The following is an 18,396-nucleotide window of genomic DNA, read 5'->3' as shown; positions in this document are numbered from 1 at the left end:
TCTGGCTCGCAGTGACCGTCCTTCAGGGAGGGCAGAGGATGCCAACCTCACCACCTTCAACTCGAGGGGGGCCTCCTGCCGTGCCTGTCCTCACCCCTGAAGTGTGAGTGGTCTCCTTACAAATGTGAATTGGACTCCATCGTTCTGCCCAAATCCTGACGGCCACACCGCTCTCTCGGGGCAGGAGCCCGAGTCCTCCGTTCAGGCATCCCTCCACTCCTTCCCCAGTTCACCCACAATGGCTGACCCCACGTCTACGGCAAGCCAGCGACAGGAAGGGGAGCACTGCGCCCTGAGCACTGCAGCCCATTAGAGGGTCCCAGCCAAGGCGGACGCCCTCCAGCAACTCGAAGGAGCAAACTGAGGAAGGCAAAGCAAGCCCTGACGCTTCCGGAAGCTCACGGTGGGAGGGAGGCCCCTCAGGTGGGGGCAGCGTCCCCTCAGGGTGGGCTGTGTGACAGCGCCTGGGACCACATCCTTCCCACAGGGGCAGCCCCAGGCCTGGTGACCTCTCAAGGCGGCCCAGAAGGGCCACCTGCCCACACCTCTTTCCCTTACAAGAAGCGATCGCCCCTACATCTGCTCTCGACCCAGCATGCTGCTTCTCTCTCCCAGTTCCTCAAACGCCTGGCAGACATGGCGTCCTGCAGGGAGCCCGCGGCCAGCAGGGACAGAGAATGCTGTGGGACTGCAATTTTAAGCCGTCTCCTCACTTCTTTCCTCCCACTCCCCAATGGTGCAGGCATCCGTCTGCAGGCTGGGGGCTCCTCTCGGGCTGTGGCTTCCCAAGTACCAGAAAGGGGCTTCCCTCCCAGGACCCTGTAAAACACTCTGGAGCCGCTGACTCCACGACACGGGAAAATCACAGTGCAGTGCAAGAAGCCACAGTGAGGGTGTGGAGGTTTTGGCAATGGATGGCGGTGACAGCAGCACATGGTGAATGTAACTCGTGCCTCTGGCTAACGTGGGAAACAGTACGTTGTGTGTGTCCCCAGGTGTTGCCTCCTCTGCCGGGTCAAGGCCCAAACCCCAGTACAGCCCGGGAGAGAAAGGCTGGGCCCCCACGGGGCAGGGCAGACGGCAGCTCGGGTTCTGTCGGACCCACGCTGCCCTGCGCCTGTCCCTGGCCGAGGCCACCGTCCCAGAGCAGGAAGGAGGTGCCCCAGGCTCCCCTCCCCTTGCCACCGCCTGAGGCCAGTCCACGGCCGCCTGCCGCATCCTGGGGTGTTCTGGCCCGCAGGTCCCAGAGCTGGGTGCAGCTGGGCTGGCATGCCCAGTTCTGATCTTCAACCCTGCTGAGGTCATTGGAACATTCTGGATGGATCGGTGTGGGAAGGGGACGCTAGCCTGTCCAGTTCGGAGCACAGCGCTGCAGGACAGCCGCTCGCTAAGGAATGGGGACATCAGGAGGAAATCAGCAGCTGGCGCTTTCCGCAGGGGCCGATGCGGAGCCTCCTCCGCCTCCGGACAGGGGTGCTGCCCGGCCTGGAGGCAGGTGGGCAGCGAGAGCAGAGGGAGGCCCAGCGAGGCCGGGGACACGGAAGGGGCCGGCCTCCCCTCGCTAGCCTGGTTATAAAAAGAAGCGTGTGCGTGTGCGTGCGAGCGGGAACCATCGCCACGCTCTCCTGCGGCAGAGTGGGAAGAGGAAAAGGGGTTGCCATGGTTCCCACAGCCAAGGAAGAGAATATTCAGATCAAATTGGAGTCAAAGGTTCACCCAGAGAACTCAGATCTCAGTCTGGCTTACCGGGGCCCAGAGGAGCGAGGGAAAGGGCCCAGAGCAGGTCCTCCCGGGATGGGGCCGCGTCCTCCCCAGAGCCAACGCCTCCACTGGTTGCAGAGAGGGTCGGGGTGCCGGTTCTGTGCTCCCCACCCTGCCCCCTGCCAAGGACTGAGCCGGCCACCAGGCCCCTGCAGCCAGGGCTGGGCGGACGCTGGGGTTTGGGTGCCACCAGCCAGTGACTCGGTCAGCCACGTGTCCTGGTGTGCCCACCCCTCGCCTGCCCGTGTAGTGGACGGGGGTGCCACTCCAGGGCGGAGGGCAAGGGGTTGGCGCGTCCAGAGCCCGCAGCAGTGCCGCGAGCACAGCACATGCATTGCAGCCACTGCTGTTCTCATCCCCACCCAGGACCCTCGGCGAGCAGCGCCGGAACTCACCCGTGAGGATGTTTTCGGACATGACGTTGACCTGGACTTCCACAGAGTGCCTGGAGGTGTAGGTGATCTCCGCGCTGACGTGCGCCACCTCGCCGATGCACATGGGCGACAGGAAGTCGGTGCGCTCCACCCGAGCCAGGGCAGCCACGCAGCGCTCCTGCGGACACCAGGGCGGGTCAGGCCAGCCCCGCACGGCCCCGCACGGCCCCGCAGCCCCGGGCCTGCCCCCCCCCGCCCCCCCGCCCTGGACATGCGCCTCGCAGAGGGCCTTCATCTTCTTTCCACCATGAGAGTGATGCAACTTACTGCCACGCAAAAACAGAAAGGGGCACACCACAGCAATCAGATATGTGTGCTGATTCTCTGGGTTGTGGGTTTACGGGTGACTCTTTTCTAACTTTCCTACCATAAACATGCATTACTTGCACAATAAAAAGTAAAAACTATGAAAAAGCTCATTATGGAAAATTTGGGAAAAACAGAAAAGGAAAAAGAGGAGGGAAAAATCACTCCTCTCATCCAAAGATAACCACTGTTACTATTTGGGGACCTTCCTTTCCAGGCTTTTTTCCCCTAAAAATAGGGGTTTGGGGGGTGTGTTTGTTCACTTGGCTCCTTATTTTGCTATTTTAGATTTATATAGTTATGCAAAAAACAACCTACACTTTCACATTCTGCTTTTTTCATGTGATGTGAGGAAAAAGAATCTGTCCATGGTATGACAAGCTCTTTGCAATCACTGTTTTTACTTTTATTTACATTTTATTTCACCTCCAAACAGGTAATCTGTTTGCACAATTCAAAATCACAAAGGCACAACGGGGTGGCTCCAGGCTGGCCTCTGGTCACCCCCTCCCTGGGTAACGGGCGATGGCAGCAATGCGATGGACAAGACCGTCTGACTGGAGGCAGTGCCCGCCCAGCCAGCGGCCACCTCCCCGTGGGGCGTCGGGCGCCAGGCCGCCGGCTCATGCTTGCTCTCCTCCCTGACCATCTATTTCAGAGACCCTCCTCTATCAGCACATGAAGGGCTTCCTTATTTTGTCTTCACGATATTTTTCGTGATTTGTTCTTCACGACACTACATTGCACGAATGTTTTTAATGGCCAAAAAGAAGAGAATGTTCTTCTGTTGTTAGAGATTTGGGTCAACCCCCAGTTGCTTCTCGTTATAAATAATCCTGTGATGGCCGTCCCTTTGCTTCAATCATTTTCTGTACTGGGGATTATTTTGGGAGTCAAAAGGACAGATACTTTGAGGATCGTTACCAAAGCGCTTTTCAGAAGGGGGCAGCGGCAGGCATGCCCCCCAGTGCCTTGCAAGAGGACCCTGTCGCGGCACCCTCAGCAGCACGGAGAATCGATTTATTTTTAATCTTTGCTCATTTAATGAAGCAAAAAAAACGGCCTTGGGTTTGAGCAGTGGGACTGCGGCACCTCATTTTCCAAACAGAGCACGCAGCTATTTTATGATTTTCTACAGACACCACAGGCCTTTTTTAGGACGTTTACACCATGGGCCTGAGGCGGCCCTGGCTGCCCTTGGGCTGGGGAGAGGGGAGCTCACTTTGAGTTCTGCTTGTCTGGCCCCAGCCAGCTGTGGGATTCGTTCTCCTGCTTCATCCTCACAACACCCCTTTTTACAGAAGGGGAAACGGAGGTTTGGAGCTATTAGCCAAGTTGCCCAAGCCATACAGCTAAGACGTGACTCCTGCCCAAGCGCTGGTGCTACCTGTGGCATGGACCTGCGGCTCTCCCACCTGTGTGAGTGCTCACCTGGGCCCGTATCAAAGGGGCAAATCCTGGACACCCCAAACCCTACTCTGAGGAACCTGAGAGGGTTCTGAGCTCACAGGCTCAGGGACACCAGGGCTGTTTCAGTTGCTCTAAGCGGCCCTGAGACAGGGCTCAGCGAGGCAGGAAACGGGGATTGGATGGGGGTCTGGAGCTAAGTGGGCCAAGTTCGCGTGTGGCTCCCCCGCTGGTTGGCACGGGCTGGTGGCACGCGCGCACACACAGTGCACTGCATCACGCTGCGCTAACGCAGTGCTCAGAACAGGCTTCCCTCCCCGAGTCGATGCGCGAGGCTCTAGCACCACCCACTGGCAGAACGCTGGCTCGGCAAGGGCGCCTCCAGGATGGCCTGGAGCCCCGCAGCGCTGTCCCTACGACCACACAGGGAGAAAACCTGGGGTCCAGCTGGGACTGGTTCAGTTAAGAGACTGTGGGATGTGCCCGCCCACACACCACAGACGCACACCCAGCTCTACAGGCAGCAGAGCCCACCGCCCCGCAGCTCGCTTTTCACCTGCCCACACCCGAGCCTTCGGATGTGCTCATCTCCATAAGGGTCACAAAGGATCCCATCACCCACAGCCTCAAGAGCCGGGCGCTGCCTCGGCACAACAGATTCCGGGGAGACCGAGGCAGAGCACTGGCCCTCGGGCCCAGGGTGAGGCTGCACGGGGTTACATGCTCTGACGAAGTGAAGGGGCAGCTTCAGGGGCTCAGGGACAGCCTTGCTTAGGAGGTGACAGTGGTGTCGAGATGTGGATGACAAGAAGGAGTTACTGGGAGAAGGTCCGTGGAGCATCCCAGCAGAGGGAATGGCAGGACGTGGGCCTGCGGGGGGCAGCTGGGTGAGAGGCTGGCACTTGGGGCAGCAGGGCCAAGCCAGACTTGTCCACTTTTCAGCCCACATACTCGGGGTTGCTTGTCTCCTCCCATAATCCAGAACACTAACGGGATGACAGAGCTCTTCTCCATGCTGTCCCCGTGGGGTACCCCCAAAGAACTGTCCGGAAGCCTGTAGCACGGCGTCAACACACAGGCCTGGCACAAGGGACACGAACACACAAACCTTAAGCTTGGCTCTTTCCCAGCTTAAAACACCCAAGCGGGGAACTAATATTCACTGAGCACTTATTTGGGAGACTTAAAGAATGAGCTTTATTCATTATCACGCAACTCTGGGAGCTAAGTTTTGTCTTTCTGTTTTACAGGAGACAAGACCTGAGGTGGGGCTGGGGCCCTTGCTCACCTAGCTGGGTGCATCTGGCCCACGCTGGGCCCAGGAGCCTCTAACCTGACCATGGCCACCGGCCCCTCTTGTTTCCCAGGACCCAGTAGGGTGCTGGCCCGGGGCAACCACCCCACAAAGATGGTGGGATCAGAAAACTCAGAACACGGCCTGAATACTATTTGTATCTGCTCCTTCTGGCCTCAGCTGAGATCCTGGGACATGACTCCTTCCTTCTGGGGCTTACGGGGGCCACAGCAGCCCCCACTGCTGGGAAGTAGCAGGGGGTATTCTTAGCACCTGCCCCAGTGACACCCTCTTCCAGCTCCAGAGGCAACTGGCATGGCCCTCCCCTCTGGGCAAAGGTGGGGGTGGGGGTGGGGGCTTCGAGACAGGACGGGATCTCAGAAGCTGAACCTGAAAGAGTGGTCTGGGATGCTGGGCAGTGACCTAGCCTCTCTGAGCCTCAGTTTCCTTGTAAGATACAGGTGAGCGATGCCCGCAGGCGGCTGTGAGGATTCGAGGGTCCAATGCATGTAAAGTGCTCAGCACCCAGGAAACGCCCCAAGGGGGTGATGGCTGTTCCCCTCTCAGAGACTGTGGGGACTAAAGAAGGTAATAGGCCTGCGTTGCGGGGAGCAGTGCCCGGTCTGCTCATTATTTGGGCCCCTGCCCCTCCACCCGCCCCTGCTGCTGAGGGCAGCTCGGAGGGTCCCGCTCCGGGTGGCCTTTGGGAAGCTGTGCAGCTTATCTAGGCCTCCATTTCCTCCCCTGTGAAATGGGACTGTTTATAGTAGCTCTCCCCAAAGACTGTTGGCAAGATTCAGGTGAAGCAGGACAAGCACGCAGCACTGACGGGCAGAAGCTCGTGAGAGGGTCGCCCTTCCACACACGCGTTTCAGGCACTCGGTGTACGTCAACTGGGAGCTGACCCAGAAGCAGGGCATCCAGGGAGAGCAAATAGGACAAAGTTCCCTGCCCTTGAGGCACCCCCCTCTAGAGGGGGGGAAGCAGACCCCCAGAATAAATCCATGAGGGTCCGTTCTGTCAGATATGTGTGCTGAGAACAGCTGAGGGCATCAGGGGTCATAGCAGCGCAGAGACCTGAAGGAGGTGAGGGCGGAGCCAGGCAGGAATCTGCAGGAACAGCATCCCAGGCTGAGGGAACAGCCTGTGCAAAGGCCCCAAAGTTCAAGAAGCAGCAAGAAAGCCGGTGCGGCGCGAGTGCGGAGGGGAAGAGAGGAAGGGGGAGAGGGTCGAGAGCTGGGGGGCACAGCAGGGGGCAAGCCTTGGGTGGACTCTGGCTTTTCCTCTGAGTGAGACAGCAGCCTCTGGAGTGACACAATCTGCCTCCATCTTCCCCTAAGCGTGGTCCATCTGGGGCAGGGGAGCAGGAGTCAGACTGGAAGAGACGGCAAGTGGAGCCAACAGGATTTGCTGTGAGCATCCATGGGGGTGAGAGAAGGAGGCTCCAGGCTTCGAGCCTCAGAACCCGGAGGCTGCTAAGGCCATTTACAGAGAGGGAGCCTGCAGGAGCAGCGAGTTTGGGGGAAAGAACAGAGCTTCCTTTTGGACATGTCAAGTGCAGGAGACCGATGAAACATCCAGGTAGAGTCAGCCAAGAGGCACTGGCCAGAGTCAGAATCTGGGGCTGCCGTCAGGTAACAAAATCTACAGGTGGGGTGAGGGATGGCCAGGAGAAGCCCCTGCCCTTCCCTGGACCCCACCGGCCACCTGCAGCTGGAGGGCTGTCCCTGGGGCTGCCCCTGGCATTGCCTGGGCCTCGCAGACCTTCTCCTGAGCCTGGAACTTCCAAATCTCCATCTCTGTCCCCCCAGCAGAGGCATCTCCCAGCTAACAAGTCAGAATGGGCCCTCCTGCAGCCCCAAGCTGGGGAAGGCTGTGAGCAGTGGCCCAAAGCACAGGCCCGGGGTCCATGGCCTGGATTCAGGGCCCAGAAGTGCCACCCATGGGGCCTTGGGCAAGAATTTGACCTCGCTGTGCAGTGGGGATGCCATGACTCACGGCCACCCCTTCAGGCTATGGTGGGGAGCGCTATGCTATGACTGCAAAGCTCCACAAAGGCCAAGTGACTGCCAGACAGCAGCGGTCACTTCCACAACCCTCCATGGCACCCTCACCCACTCGGCCCCTGCCCCCCTCCCCACTCCCCAGGCCTGGCTTTTCCTTCCCAGCCCTCAGAGGTCTCAGCTCTTGGAGGGACTCCCTGGGGCCCAGTCACCCACTCCACCCATCCCCCAGCCTCTGGGGCTCCAGCTCACCCCCCACAGGCACCAGAGGGCACCCTGGGGACAGGTGGTCCTCCCTCCCCCATGGGCCCGGCCTGGCTCACAGCCCCCCGCCCCGCCCACCCCCACCCCCCAGGCCTGCTGCTCTCCATCCAAGGCTTGGCAAAAACACCACGTCCTCCGCCTCACCAGCCTGGTATGGTCAGAATTAGCAGCCACTCCTCGGGGCCCCTATCTGGGGTCCCCATCTCTTGCCGCCCTCCCAGTCAGCCTCTTGAGAAGTGGGATTCCACAGCGAGGTCCCCGGTCACAGGACCACACTTATTTGTTTTTGTGGGTGCCCCCACGCACAAGCATGCACATACAACACTTTAAGCTGGGGCTAAATCTTCCTTCTCCCTGCCCAGGAGGGCACAGCAGGGGAGTAAACTGAGGCCTGGAGGGGCCTGGAGCCATGGGCCCTGTGCTGCAGTCCCCCAGCCAGGCCACGGCACCCAGGGCCTGGCTTATCGCTTACCAGCTGCGCCCTCCTGAGAAAACGTCAGTGCCCACGGGGCTGGAGGGTGCAGGACAGGACAGGCTGAGTGTATGCTGCAGAGCCACAGGGCCGCCTCCCGCCAGGCTCCACAGTGGGCAGAGAGTGGGCAGAGAGCAGACAGAGAGCGGGCGCAGCCGTGCCAGGGCCTGGAAGCTCCTCAGACCCCGGCCACCCAGCTGGGTCAAGGCTGCGTGACACCCACATCTCTGCTCTTTGTCATCCTGATAAACGCCATCCCAGGTGGGCATAGGCACATCTGATCAAAGTCAAGACCAACAAGGCCTCAAGACCCAGCGGAGAGGGCCAGGGCTCCCGGGGACTGTGCTCTCTCAGGGACTGTGGAGGGCCAAGGGGTTCCGTCCAGCACCCAACTGGGCCAGAACCTGTGACAAGGGAAGGGCAGGCTCTGGGCCAGGAGACAACCCAGGAAGTGCAACGTGGGTGCAGGTGCCGTGCACAGAGGGGGCTCCGGGCTCTGGGGCCTGGAATCTTCCGTGCGATGCCGACACTCACCCCGTTCTGGCTGTTGCAGTGCCGGGTACTGATGATGGCCCCCGCCTCCTCGATCATCTTCAGGATGGTCCCTCCGTGGACATTGCCAGCGACGTTGGCATCATCTGGCCGCATGATCCTGTGCAGGGGAGAGGGAGGTGGCATGAAGCCTCCGTGGGAAGGAGGCCACTCCCGCCGCAGTAACCACCCCGGGGAAAGTGGAGGGGTCCTCCACAGGGCACGATGGCCCCCAGAACGGGGAAAGACCCCAGTTCGAGCTCTTCCCCTGTGGTGAGTTCGCCCGGCCAGGATCTACGGGGACCAGCCAGGGCAGAGCCGGTCCATTTCCACGGGACGGGAAGAGGGGCCATCTCCCTGCTGGAGCCCAGGCCCCCAGCCTGGCCCAAGGGAGGAGCCCCCCTGGCTGGAAAGAGGTGACAGCGAAGGCCTGCAAATCCAGGCGAGGTGGCTGTCGGGGTTCTGATCACCCCCCACCTCCTGGAAACCACCTACCAGCTACCAGCCAGACCGATGAGCACAAGGACACACACGCGACCGCAGGAATGTGTACGAGTAAACTCCAGGACCACCTTCCCCACCTGGAGTCCTCGGAGGAGCATGTAAGCACCAGGACTCTGGGGTCCCTCAGCCAGCAGGGGGTGGGTGCACCCTCTGCCAGTCAGCCATCTGGCATGAGGAGCTCCTCCAGGGGGGTGAGAGCCAGGGAGCCCTCCGGAGAGGTCAGGGAAAACAAAGAGGAAAAACAAGTCCTTGTCATGGGCGGCCAGCAGGTGGGAGCTCCATGGAATCTGGAATCCCAGCCAGCCAGCCTGGCATCCTGACGGTGGGCAATCCCAGCCCAGCCTAGTGCTTTCCCAGAAATCCATCTGGCTAATCACATCTGCCTCTGCTGACCCCAGGCTGGAGAGCAGGTGACTGTACCATGTCCTTGCCCGTGGCTCCTGCCTGCCCAGTGTCCACCTGCGGCCTCGCCCAGCCCTGTCGTCCTCGCCAGCCAGGAAGGACCTCTGAGCTGTCACCTGTAAGCCACTTCCACCTCCACCTCCAACCTGACCACAGCTAGTGTTTCCATGCATTTCCTTCTAGTGTTTTCCCCAAGGATCTGTTTTAGGTGTGGTTGGACTGCTGTTCTGTTCCAACCTCTCCTTTTAAGCAGCTCAGAGGTTGAACAAGTCAGACCCTGAGATCAAATCCTGGCTCCAGCTCTGACCCGCCAGGGGACCCAGACAAGCTGTCAGAGCTCGCAGTCTCCATCTGCTCGTCCACGAAGTCAGGGTCAGGTGACGGCAGGAAGGACTAGATTCCATGAGGTTACGCCAGCGACAGGTTCGTGAGGGGTGCCTTTCCTCTCCTGTCAGGGTTTGCCCAACCCCGGCCAGTAGGTTGGAGGCTTGAAGAAAGAGCCAGAAGATCCAGTGTCTGGAGCAAATGAGCCCCCACGGCCTCGGCTGCCTGTTGCCCTTGCCCAAACGTCACCCCTCCACTCCGGTGAGGTCCGGTGAGCCGACACAGCCCACTCAGCTGACAGGCTTCTCACCCTGCTGGGGCGGGGTGGGGGGGCAGTCGTGGGTGACAGGAGTGACAGCAGCACAGCGAGACATGCCAAAGCCCGCAGCTGCCCGCCCAGCAGCCAGGGGACCCTGGAGCACAGATGGAAGCTTCATTTGGTGCCTCCGACGCTCGTTTAGAAATATTTTCAAGTTTTCAAAGAGTGAGTTTACACAACTAAGCTTTGTTAAAAGTTTGAGTTACGAGGTAGCCAATTCAAAAAGCACACTCTCGTACCAATTCTTTCCTTTTGGTTGGTTTCCTAACTCACTTGGTGCTGACCTTCCTGGGAGACGCGGAGCCTGCCTTGGCGTGTCTGCTCCCACTGCCAGGCTCGCTTTGCCCATCTGGGAAGTGGGGCTGTGCCCACCACCCCACTACCCCCCCAGGCCGGTCCATGAATGCATGACCAGGGAGGCAGGGAGGCCAGGAAGGAAGTGCCACATCCTGCCCTGGAGAAGGAAGAAGCAGTAAGGAGCCGGCTTCTGAGACAGAGGCTATGGGGTGGACTTTAGGCCCCAAGGCCCAGCCCGGAGCCACCTGGAACATGGGGGTTTACAGCCAGCTGGTTGCTGACCCCAGGGACCCCATTGACATCCTGGTGCCCCAGGGACCCGGGCATGTGGGTGTAAACAGCAGGCACTCCAGACTGCATGTGCTCCTGATCTGAAGGCTCCCTGGGATGCTATGGGGGCGTCGCCTCGGTTCCATCGTTTCCTTCCCCCACTGCCGAGCTGCAGCCCTGCTGGCCCTCCCGCCTTCCCTCCCTCCCCACCACCACTCCTCTCCCTCCCTTCCTTCCTTCTTCCCTCTCTTTTCTCTCTCTCTCTCTCCTTAACTTCCTTCCTTCCTTCCTTTCCCCTCCCTCCCTCCCTCCTTCCAAACAGCTAAGTTGCTGCCAGGCAAGGCTGAGCCCCAGGACCCCACAGCCCGCCCGCTCCCTCTCAGGCCCCCTCCTCAGCTCGCTCTCCCCAGAACCCCTCCCCTGAGGCTGGGTCACGGCTCAGCACCCCAATCCCAGGCCAGGGCTGGAACATGCCATTGTCCTCCGGGGCAGGCGCGTAAAGGATGACGGCAGCCAGAGGGACGCACGGCCCCTCATCAAGCTTGCATTTTCCCATTTCTGATAAAGACCCGAGTCCAGAAGTGCTACTCTTTCCTTCTTACTATTAAGAAGAAGAAAGAAAAGGAGACTCGGCAGAGCAAGCACGAAGCCAACCGGCACCGGCCGCTGGTCTCCTGGTCAGGCCCCGGAGACTGGCCACGCGTGCCGGCTGGGGGCGCAGCCACTGGAGATCCGGGTTGTAACGAGAAATCTCCCAGTATGTGAGTGGCGGCCCCTAATTGAAATGTGTTCCATTCAGAAAAAGAAAGAGAAGGAAACTAGCAGAGCAAGCTGAGTTTGCTCACACCCTCCAGGGTCCCTCCTATTTACAGAATAAAGATCAACCCCCAGAGAGGCAGTGGAGCTCTCGGGGATCCAGAATCTTCCCTGCCTCACCTCCCACGGCACCTGCAGGAGCTCCCGGCTGTCCCCAGCACTCCCCACCCCACACCCTTGTCCATGCCTTCTAGCAACATCACACCTGTCCTTTGGGAGGCAAGGGGACTCCGCCAACGGGGGGGTGGGGAATAAATCCATACCACCTCACTGAAGGCCTTCTCTGTCACCTTTCCAAGCGCATGTGTGCTCTGACCAGCAACTGCAGGGATGGGGTTTACCCTATGGATGCTCCCACCCATGATTAAACAAAGACCATCCAAAGCCATTCACAGCCAAGCAGCTTATAATGCAAAAGACTAGGCAGCTCCTAAATGTCCACCACGAGACTAGTTAAATTAAGTTATAGCAACACAATGGAACATGGCCTGGCCTTCAAAAAAGGAGGAAGTGCTTCCTGACATGAAACGTTCTCTACGATACACTGTTAGGTGAAAACAAGCAAGGCACAGGACACGCGGAGGCCTTGTGCAGACCAACGGGAAAGCCGGAAACCAGAAGCTTCGGTCCCCCCTGGGGAAGGGAGACAGTGAGGACTCAAGGAGGGGAAGTTTCCCCTGAAATGCCTGTGTCTTTCAGATTTTGAAGCATGTCAATGTATTTAAATAATATATTGTTTTTAAAATCCTCCAAGAGGTAATGCTATGGGTAGATAGAAATTCCAGTACCGCTGTATTTTTGGTTTGTAACTCCACTTTTTACTTCCTTCAGAATCTAAAAGACGGATGCCTGAAACGTAATGATAAATCAGTGGTTTGGGATTCATAAGGTATAAACGTAAGCTGCAATAAGAACCACATATGATCAGAGGGATGGAAGATGCAGGAACACAGCATATACTATCGAAATTAAGTTGGCATCAAGGCAAACGAAATCGTTATAGATTTAGGATGTTAACTTTCAGCCCCATGGTAACCACAAAGAAAACAGAAGACGCAGCTCATAGAGACAGGAGTCGAGTACAGCTGCCAGGGGAAGGGGCAGGGCAGTGGGGGGATAATGGGGAATGGAGGGAGGGTTTCTGTTTGAGGCAATGGGAAAGGTGTAGCAATGGAAGGTGGCGAGGATATTGCAACACTAAAGGCTGTGAATCCCTCTGAATGGTGCGCTTGGCCGAGGCTGGGATGGGAAAGCTTATGCTGTGTGTATGTCCCCGGGGCAGGGGCTGAAGCAGGCGCCAGGCCCATCGCAGGGCCTCAAAGGCCACTGTCACCCCTGAACTCCCCCCTCAGGCTTTGGCCAAGGATGGAGGAATGAACTAGAAGAAGGGTCCACAAGCATCCTGCAGCCCAGCCCCCGCTCATCCCAGGAGCCTCCGCAAATGAAGGCCTGGGAAAAGGGAAGCATCTGGAACCTCCTGTCCTGGCCCGTTAACCACCCACTGTCCTCGGTCACCGAGAGCCGGGCCAGGAGGTGCAGCTGGGCTGCTGGTCCTGGCAGGCTCGGGTGCTCCTGGTGAGCCCACGGTGAGCGACAGCGTGAGAGGCCCCCGACCATCTGCCCACGGTGGCCCCCACACTGCCTGGCTAGCGGCCCGGGCGGCGGTACCTGCCTGCTCAGCTGGGAAGCCATGGCTGCTGGGCGCCCGCCCACATCAGAGCCAGGGGAAGGGGCTAGCGCGGCCAGCTCCAACGAGTCTCCGTCTGTCCCGGGCACCCAGCCCACAGGGCCAGCCTGGACGCAAAGAAGACCCCAAGTCCCAGCCACGCCGGATTTGGGGGAGCACACAGCTTCCTGTGCCACCCAATCTAACCAATCCGAGGAGACTACCAAAAGCCTGTTGTCATGGAAACCTCATTTTATCAATAACAACAACAGGGAGAGTTTCTGAGAAGCCTCTGGGCAAACCTCACCCCAGCACGGGTTCCCAGGGTCCCCCTCCCAGCACCTCCGGGAGCTTCTGCCTCTCCTCAAAGGGCCAACTCCCACCCAGCTCCTCCGGGGTCTCGGCAGGGCGCGGGCCCCAGGCCTGGTCCCACCACAGGTGGGGAGCTGCCCCTTCCAGCCACACCAGCTCCCCCAGAAGCAGCCTGGGCTTCCCGATCCCCCTTCCCCCAGCCTCCTCCTCCCCGGGTGTCCCACAAAGTCAGATGAATCGGGTGGTCCAGGGGGTCTATGGGCCCAGCCCCCACGAGGGGCTTGCAGATGGATCATCACCGACTGCGCCCCAGGCCTCCTGGGAACTCCGCAGCAAGAGAAGTGGAAACCCTAGAAGCTTGGGAACGGGCCCACCCAGTCCAAGGCAGCTTCCTTCCCTGGCTGGTTCTCAGGCACCGCGCGCCGGGCCTCTAGGACAATTTTCACAGCTTTGCTGTCAAAAGCGAAAGAAAAGGACCGAAAGGCAAATGCCCCCCACCCCCACCCCCGTGTGCTTGGCTTCCGCCTGGGCAACCGCCTCTGGCCAGCAGGACTTCCTAAATCAGAGGGGATTCCCGTACAAGCAATTAAAGTAAATTATTGCTAAAGGTACAAGAGCCATCTCTGGCAAGTTCTCTCACCTTCATGCAAAAAGAGAGAAAGAGAAAGAAACATCTAGACTACGGACACCACCAGCATGGGCTCACTAGGGAAGCAGCGGCTGCTCTAACCGTCCAGTGCGGGGTGCCTGAGGCTCCAGGGGTCCCTCACCCACTCCCAGACCGGCCCCCTCAGACCCCACAAGGGCGCCAGGAGAAGGTGAGCACAAGGCTGGGTCTGCCTGGAGCCGAGCAGCTTGGCAGCTAAACCCGGGGCCCCGGAAAGTTCCCAAAGAGCCTTCCCCACCCACAAACCCTGGCAGGGTCCCTGCCCAAGGTGGGCTGTGGCTCTCGGCCCCCATGGCCGTGGCCCCCACGGGACCTCACCCTCAGGAGGGATGGCTGAATTCTGCTGGGCAGCCCTGGGCTGCCCTCCCGGCCCCCACACCCTCACCTGTCCAGCTTGCCCCCACCAGCCCCCATGACCCCTCATGGCCCCCACACCCCAACCTGCCCCACCTGCCCCTCCAAGCCCCCACACCCCCATCCACCCTGCCTACTTCCTCTCGGTCTCTGTGACTACACCGGCCCCCCCTCCATGTCCCCATGGGCACCTGTGCCCACTGCCCAACTCTGTGCTGGGACAGCCGAGATCAGACTCCCCTCAGGTCAGTTGGATCCCGGGATCCTTCTGCCCCTGGCCAAGGCGCAGGTCTGAGGCAGCAGGGCCCCCTCTCCTGGACAGAGGCCAAAATGTTGCTTCCACAGGCCAGGCAAGACTGGTGACCACCGAGGAGACTTTGCCTCCCCCCCACAGAGCATCAAGTCCATATCTCACTTTCAGGTCAGAGAAAAGGCCCCCAAGGCCACCGCCCCATTCCCACCACAGCAGCCCCGACAGCCAAATGCCTGGAAGCTACAGGGCCTCCCACCCAGGCACACAAGACCAGGGTCGCCCCCCAACAACCCCTCGGCAACCCCACAGCACCTCGCACTTCCACTCACTGCTTGGGCTTCTCCCTAAGATAGGCCTCCTCGAGCCCCTTCCTGAGGGCTCTCAGGGACAAGCCTCGTCAAAGCAGAAACATAGTCCCCACCAGCTCCCTCCGAAGACGCAGCCAAATGGAACTCGGGGGACAGGGCCCCCGATGCTGTGCCCTTTGGACTTGGCACCATCCCTCCTGGCAGGCATTGCCGCCTTCCTAAGCAACCCTGGCTTCTCCCCCAGCCGCCGGCTCCCAGCCTGGGAGCATGGGTGCACCCTGCCCAGGTACAGGGGCTCTCTGAGGACACAGCACCCCCATGGCCTTTTTAAAAGCCCTAAGAGAGCAGGAAAGCAGAGCTGGAGGAGATCTTGAAAACTACCCGGCCGGAGCCTCTCTCTCCCCAGGAGGAAGCCAAGAAAGGAGAAGCTGGGGAACCTGCCCCAGGCCCACGTCCTCAGCTAGGAAGGCCAGACGGACTGCTCTGGAGATTTACTGTCCTTTCAATCACAACAGCAACCAGGGGATGCAGTGACCTTGATTAAAATGACTCACACTCAAGCAAGAATATCAAAGTCAACCAGGGGATAATCTGCCCTACCATTTTTTTTTTTTAAGTTATTAACAAGATCATTAAAATAATATAGACTGGCTTAAAGATGAAATGGTTCTCATTGGAGCAAAATGAAGAATCCAGAAACCCACCCTCAAGTGAAAAAGAATTTTTTAAATGATAAATCAACCAACAGTGGGGCAAGGATTTATATAGTCTACAAGGCTGAGATACAGATATCAATATGCAGAAAAATAAACTACAATGAATCTCAACTTGGCAATGAAATCCATACCTGATAAAACACTAATCTAGAGAAAAGTTTTTTTAAAAAACTGTAAAAGTTAAAACTAAAATAAAGTTATCTTCTCAATAACCTCTTGACCATGAGCAGTAAGACTTTTTCAGATTTAGAATTATACATTAAATCGTAGGCAGGATGAGTTACTTAAAACCCAGAGAAATATCTACAATCCAACCAGTAAAACTAAGATTGAAAATCAGAGAAACGGAATGAGGGGGGGGATCTTCCATAAATCACAATTGAATTAAATATCTAACACTATTCAGAGCTCAATCAAATCACAAAGGACCATCCCCAAGCCTCCGCAGACGTGAGGGCTCAAGCCAAGAATACTCCATTCCACAAATAGGAAATTGTCAGAGTCTCAAGCCTTATAACTAAAGAAGTCCGAATTTAAACAACCAAGAGGTGCTCTTTCATATTTACTAAACTAACTGAAAAAAAAAACATTCTAAATGATACAACTAGATGCCTGGAACTATCTGTGGCAGCATAATTCACACTAGCCAAAAAGTGGAAAACAACCAAACGTCCATCAACGCATGAATGGAAAAAAGAAGTGGTCCAGCCACGCAGTAGAATATTACTCAGCCATAAAAAGGAATGAAGTTCTGATCCAAGCTACAACACGGAGGAGCCTTGAAAACATTATGCTAAGGGAAAGAAGTCAGACACAAAGGACACCTATTGTATGATTCCAATTCTGTGAGGTGCCCACAACAGGTGACCCCACGGAGACAGGAAGTGGACCAGTGGTTGCCAGGGGCTGGGGGGAGGAGAAAAGGGCATGACTGCTCACGCATGTTCTGGACTTAAACTGCAGTGAGAGTTGCATGACCTGCAAATATACTAAAAGTCACTGAACTGTATACTCTAAAAAGAGGACCTTTATGGTATGTAAACTATATTTCGATTAAGTTGTTATTAAAAAACAAACAAACAAACAAAAAAGCTAGATGTCTGGAAGCTGTGGGGAAACAGGCACATGCCTCCCTGTTCCCAAATGGCTTTGTCTGGCAACACCAAGTGGGGACCCTCAAAACACTCTCACCCTTGCCCCAGAAAAGGACTCCCCAAATTTAGCCAAAAAAAAAAAAAAGTAAACACATCAAACACAGAGGCCTCAGGCAGCACTATTTTTTTTTCATTTTGAAATAAATTCAAAGTTATAGGAACAGTTGTAAAAACAATACTCACCCCCTACACAGAATTCCATCATACCCTGACCCCCCTCCCCCGATAGCCCAATCCACCAACTTCAACATGCTGTCACATCACTATTTCTTTCCCTCCCTCCCTCCCTCCCTCCTTCCATATCTATCATCCATCATCTATTGCTCTGTCTTCTGAATATATGAGAGCTAGCTCCACACATCCTTGAACAAACAATATAATTCACATATACACTTCCCATGAATAAGAACATTCTTTTATGCAATCCCATTAAGCGCAGTTAAGAAGTACAAGAGATTCAACAATGATACAAAGCTTATGTTCTATATTTCCTTTTCCTTATGTCTCAACGGTGTCCCTTTGAGCCACCTGTCCTCCATCCTCCAATCCCATCCAGGTTCATCCTTGGCATTCAATTGTCATCTATTTAGACTGTCTTTTTTTTCTCAATTGTAGAAACATATATACAGCCTAAATCTTCCCATTCCACCCCCTCCCTAGCCTTCCATTGGTGGGATTAATCACCTTTAGAATGTTGTAATGCTCTTTCCCACCAACCATTACTAGAAATTTCCCTTCACCTCAAACAGCAACCCTACACTCATTTCTTAACTCCCCATTGCCCCTTCCCCCCTTTCTCTTAATCCATACTCTAATTTTCATCTCTATGGTTATATTCTCTGATAATTTTCTCTGTGTTTACTGTGGGGCTTAAAATTAACCTCTTAAATCCATAACAATCTTGTTTTTCTTTGATACCACCTTCACTTCAATAGGACACATAAACTATGTTCCTATACTCCTCCATTCCCCCACCTTTATATAGTTGTCTAAAATTACATATTTTATGTTGAGTTCAAAACCACTGATTTGTCATTAGGGTTTGTGTATTTTATATCATGTAGGAAGTAAATAGTGGAGTTACATTTCAAAAATTATTGACTTCTATTTGTATTCCATTGTGGTTGGAGAATGTGCTTTGAGTATATTCAATTTTTTTTTTTAATTTATTGAGGCTTGTTTTAATTTATTGAGAATTGTTTACATAAAACAATTTCCCAGCTTATGGTCAATTCTGGAGAAAGATCCGTGATCACTAGAGAAAAATGAGTGTCCTGGTGATTTGGGATGTAAGGTACTACATATGTCTGTTAAAATTCTCTACATCTCTTTCTCCTTTCTTTGTTTCTCTGTTGGTAGGGCTCCCTTTAGAATCTGAAGTATGGCAGGTCTTTTATTGGCAAAGTCTCTCAGCATTTGTTTGTGAAAAATTTAAGCTCTCCCTCAAATTTGAAGGGGAGTTTTGCAGGATAAAGTATTCTTGGTTGGAAAATTTTCTCTCTCAGAATTTTAAATATGTCATGCCACTGCCTTCTCGCCTCCATGGTGGCCGCTGAGTAGTC

The 18,396-nt window shown here is 56.2% G+C and overlaps 1 protein-coding gene across 3 annotated transcripts in view; it reads right to left on the bottom strand.

The window, feature by feature from the left end:
• The window catches only part of ACOT7 (acyl-CoA thioesterase 7), a 100,432-nt gene that overhangs the window by 59,526 nt on the left and 22,510 nt on the right, over positions 1–18,396 (bottom strand). For 2 of the 3 annotated variants that reach the window (XM_037828658.1, XM_037828657.1), the window contains exons 2-3: positions 8,476–8,593; positions 2,157–2,313 (exon numbers count right to left, since the gene is read on the bottom strand). In XM_037828658.1, coding sequence (XP_037684586.1) covers positions 2,157–2,313; positions 8,476–8,593 — 275 coding nt within the window. Of the gene's footprint in view, positions 1–2,156; positions 2,314–8,475; positions 8,594–13,076; positions 13,217–18,396 lie in introns of those variants that run through there. The other variant, XM_037828659.1, reaches the window with a different exon arrangement.

This window comes from Choloepus didactylus, chromosome 2 (assembly GCF_015220235.1).
Source record: "Choloepus didactylus isolate mChoDid1 chromosome 2, mChoDid1.pri, whole genome shotgun sequence".
NCBI lineage: Eukaryota > Metazoa > Chordata > Mammalia > Pilosa > Megalonychidae > Choloepus > Choloepus didactylus.
Note: the sequence above shows the minus strand (reverse complement) of the source record. Positions and strands in the feature narration are given on the sequence as shown.